The following is a 4,515-nucleotide window of genomic DNA, read 5'->3' as shown; positions in this document are numbered from 1 at the left end:
TTGGAACGAAGTGTTCAACACCCGATAGGTGGACAATGAAACGATGGACCGAGATATGATTATATACATAAAATGTGAAAAGTTTGGGAGGGGGAGGGGGAGGAGGAGGCTGAAATCTAAAATAGAGAATTTTGCCTAAATTTTAGAAATCAAAATGAAATTGGGGGTTTTGCCCAAGCCTCCAAATTGGTGGAATTGCGCAACCAATTTGGGGATCCAATTTAAAATTGCTCAAATTGAGCAACCAATTTCAAATTTGTACATTGAATTGAATGCCCATTTCTGAAATTTCAAAAATGAGCATCGAGTTCGATGCCCAAATTTGGGGGTTTTTTTCATTTTACCAAAATTTTCTTTTTTTTAAAACAAATTGGAGAAAAAAAATGGTTACGAGGAAAACCCTTTTTTTTAAATCAACTTTAAAAAAAACGAGATAGACAGAGAGAGTGCGCACGCGTGCGTGCATGCGCACGCGTGCGTGCGTGCGTGCGCGTGTGTGAAATATATATATATATAGAGAGAGAGAGAGAGAGAGAGAGTGTGTGTGTGTGTGTGGAGAGAGAGAGAGAGAGAGAGAGAGAGAGAGAGGAGAGCTACTTAACGTCGACTTATTGATCTAGAGAGACCAATCGACGAAGAGACTTGAACCCAGGTGGGTACATGTCATCCCAAGGGCAATTACACTAGCCAATCTACCACACTTGGGTGATAGAGGGAGAGAGTCAAAGAGAGAGAGAGAGAGAGAAAGAGAGAGAGGGTTATTCCCATACAAGAGAGAAGCAAGTCAACCAAAAAAAAAAAATCCTCATTTTTTAAGTTGCCATGATACGCCCAACGTTCCATGACTCAAACGTTTCATGGACGTTTCACGTTTCTTATGGAAAAAAACGTGACCTTGTATTGTATTGGAGACACCGAAGACATCAACCAACGGACTTGTGGACCATAATTTTCCACCTTTACCAGCTCGCCTTCAGACGCTTTTTTCAATCTATTGCATGTCCAACCCTCGACAATCTTTATAAACTACAGGCATTTCTAGCGTCTTCTTGCAATCTTAAAAGTAGCCAATGTATACAAATGCCAAAGATGTTGGATTTTTTAATTTCCTTCGATTACGCTGGCATGAAAACCACTGATTCAACCGGAAATGCGTCTGCAGTAGCACCACGCTGCACCCGTTGTATAAACTGCTGAATGATAGTAAGAAACTCCTTTGGGTTCTCTTCATGTGGAAGATGCCCACAGTTCTTTATGACATGGCAGTGAGCATTGGGTAATACCTTGCCTAAACGAACCGCATTCCAAGCAGGAACAATGGCATCACTATCTCCCGTGATCACTAAAACTGTCACCATTTAACAATATATCAGAAAATAGCAACTCTTGGCTGGAACAGCCTCTAATTATATATATCATGGCATAGCTGAAGGTCGATTGCTCCTCCAAAGGTATAGTTAAAGATAATTGGAGAACTTTGCAAATACCTGGACACTGAATCTCCCCTAGACGTTCACCAAGGGGTACCTCGCCGCCGTCCTTGGATGGATCTCCTACCAAAGAAACCACATACTCAAGCAGTGCATGCTCCCAATCCCTGCATTTAAGAGGCTGCACAAATCAAACCATTAAAATGTGCCCAGCTTTGCTGAAAGCCAATCAACGCTCATGCGTAATACCATGCACAGATGAGTATCCTTTGTGATTTGTTTAATTAACATGGGTGAGAAGGCAGCAGCTTGCACCTTTGTATAGCCAGCAATAACATAATCATCAACCCTCTCCTTGTCATACCAGGCCAAGCGCACCGCCTGCAGGCTTAACCTATCCATTATTATTCGAATCTGTAAACAAAAACTTAAAAAATGTAAGCTTAAGCCTCTCAGAAAGAAACAACAAGATACACGTTACTGTACAAATGAGGTATAAAAACCTTACCAACCAATGTCCAAAATTTGATCTCAATATTGCAGCCAGTAGTCTGCACCACAGGGATCTGATAAATGCAGTGATTACTTGAAACACCACCCCTATCTTGCTAAAAATCCACACAATCTTTTGCCAAACCTTCAACGGGACCTGTAAGAACAGGTGCTGCTGCTTCTTTGATTGTGTCTTGTTATGCAACAAAAGAGGAGCCATCAGTGCAGGAGCTACCATAACTATAGCAGCTATACGTTCAGGTGCTTTAAAATACGCATCTGCTGCTACAATGCAGCCTGCAGAATGGCTGTCACCCATCTTACACCCACACCAACAAACAGTACAAGGTCTCAGGATATCTTTGAAAAACAAGAAACACCAGTGAAAATGTAATCAATTCAGCCAGAACATGCCCGTGGGCGCACAAACACACCCCCACGCACACTTTTTCTTGGGCATCTTACTCCATAGAACCCAACTACGAGAAAACCTCAACCACATCAACAAGAATACTTCTCTTGCTTCCTGACTCATGCATGTGCATGTGCTAATAGATACTCAAAGCTGTAACTCTAAATCCTACCACTTATGCAAGGGACAAATCTTCCTTGTGCATCACATCTGGTCACTACCTATTGCAGTCAATACAGATCGTGGTTTACATATCTATGGCATTGACCGTCATAATCTTTCACAGCCTTCCGCTCTTGGAAATATAGTTGTCACCTCATACGTACCATCCATAACATTGCCCCTAGACTCTTCCTCTCTTCTCCAGTCTACCAAAAGATTTACTGTAGATATTTTTATGGCAAAACATAAGACTTAATAGCAATCTCAATGCATGCAGGCATGATGGTGAAGATGCCAAGGAGGCTATCAGGCGACTTTGTGGAATCCCTAACAGGTTAAGCATCAGAAGCATGTTTTACGAATTTTTAAAAAGCACACATGGACATGCTACAGCACAAGCCCCCATATACAGCTACATCATGATAAAACCCCAACTTACAATGACTATGGTGACCGATCAGCCAAGTGCCAAGTCGTGATCATGCACTTCTAACACCATTGTCTTTTAAACCCCTCTGCACAGAAAATGTAACTTTCTTTCAAAACCTTCAAACAGAGAATGCAACTCACCCAATCAGGATCGCCTTGTTGGATTGCAAGAAGTCTATGAAGGCTATGGTGGCAGTTGAGGAGAATCCAATGGAGTAAGGGTTAAGAGGGACAGGAACTGAGTCGCCATTGCCGCTCGCAGACTGAGCCAGAGGTATTCTGATGCGAGAAGTGAGGCCGAATGCGGGCCGGTCGAATGCTACAACTCGAGAGCCGAGGAGTTGGGCGAGGGGTCTCAATACTCTCTCCCATGAGAACAGGGAAGCTCCAAAACCATGCAACAGGATGGAAGGGATGGAAAATGATGATGATGATGATGATGATGATGATGATGATGGTGGTGGTGGTGGTGGTGGTGGTGGTGGTGATGCTGATGCAAACTCTGACCCCTTACTCTTCTTACCTTCTTCTTCTCCATCAGTGGGGTAGGCTATCTTGTAATGAATCTGGACCCCATGAAGCTCCGCAAACCGGCTGTCCGGGTCAGCCAGCAGCCATGGATCCACAAGCTCCTCCTGATCTACTCCAGCGATTTGCAACCTTTTCCTGATGCGTTTTTTAGCTTCGACCCTCTCTCGCTCTGATGAATCTTGGTACGAGATTAGGGTTTCCCAGGAGTCCGGCGATCCGCTCAAGGCACCAGAGCTCGCTGAACAATGAACGACCCTTTGCATCCTGTAGCATGGGTACGAGGAGAAGGAGAAGGGCACAAAGCCAGCCTGCAAGGAAGCCATACGAGAAACTGTTTGCAATGTGGCCATGGAACCGTGCTCAGTTTGTGGGTAACTGGAGTTAAATGGCTCCGATTCCAGCCTTAAGGTAGTTTCAATTTGATAAAATCTGATTTTTTATGAAACATAATCTCAGAGAATATATTTTACATCTATGAGAATTCTGCATCCATAGATACTTTAAAAAAAAAAAACTAGAATGCTTGGTTAGTCTTATCCACATGTACAACTGTGCTCGAACAAACATGAAGTTGAATTCATATTAACAAAGATAAAGCATTGTTCAAAATCAATAAATCTTCTCAAATTCAGAGATGACAAGATATCATGTAAAGCAGAAGATGTAAACAAAGTTTTCATTTGTTGTTAATTAGTAATGTTGCAAAGACAAATGTACGCATTAATTGTTTAAGAAAGATCTAAGTACACATAAAATTTTAAATTCTATATTTTTCTATGATGCTTCAAATAATAGTATTTGGTGATGTCCTTTCAAGTTGTTATACCCTTTATCAAATGTTGTTTTTTCTAATGCTATCTATTGTTGCTCTAATGCTCTAGCTATAACTATGCTTGTGGTTGAATGCAAAATGCAGAATGTGAAATTCTCGTGGAAGGGTTTCTAAGCTTTAACATCTTTCTTCATTCTACTCATCGGTGGTTTTTAGTATGCGTTGCTTTTCTTTTTTTGTAGTCTTTTGTAACTCCAATGTAGTTTTTCCCATTCCCAGAGCACGTG

The 4,515-nt window shown here is 41.8% G+C and overlaps 1 protein-coding gene across 1 annotated transcript; it reads right to left on the bottom strand.

Moving 5' to 3' along the window:
* Positions 1–784: 784 nt before the first annotated feature.
* LOC147635561 (alpha/beta-Hydrolases superfamily protein) lies at positions 785–3,859 on the bottom strand. Its single transcript, XM_086802897.1, has 5 exons — positions 3,067–3,859; positions 1,939–2,230; positions 1,746–1,844; positions 1,488–1,611; positions 785–1,348 (listed from the first exon to the last, which is right to left on the bottom strand). Exons 1-5 carry the CDS (start codon positions 3,804–3,806, stop codon positions 1,116–1,118), a joined length of 1,488 nt encoding a protein of 495 aa, XP_086659023.1. The 5' UTR covers positions 3,807–3,859; the 3' UTR covers positions 785–1,115.
* Between the last annotated feature and the right edge of the window lie 656 nt (positions 3,860–4,515).

The sequence above is a fragment of the Cibotium barometz genome, chromosome 9, assembly GCF_041138505.1.
Source record: "Cibotium barometz isolate CiBa-2024 chromosome 9, ASM4113850v1, whole genome shotgun sequence".
NCBI classification, from domain to species: domain Eukaryota; kingdom Viridiplantae; phylum Streptophyta; class Polypodiopsida; order Cyatheales; family Cibotiaceae; genus Cibotium; species Cibotium barometz.
This window is presented reverse-complemented; position numbering and strand designations above follow the sequence as displayed.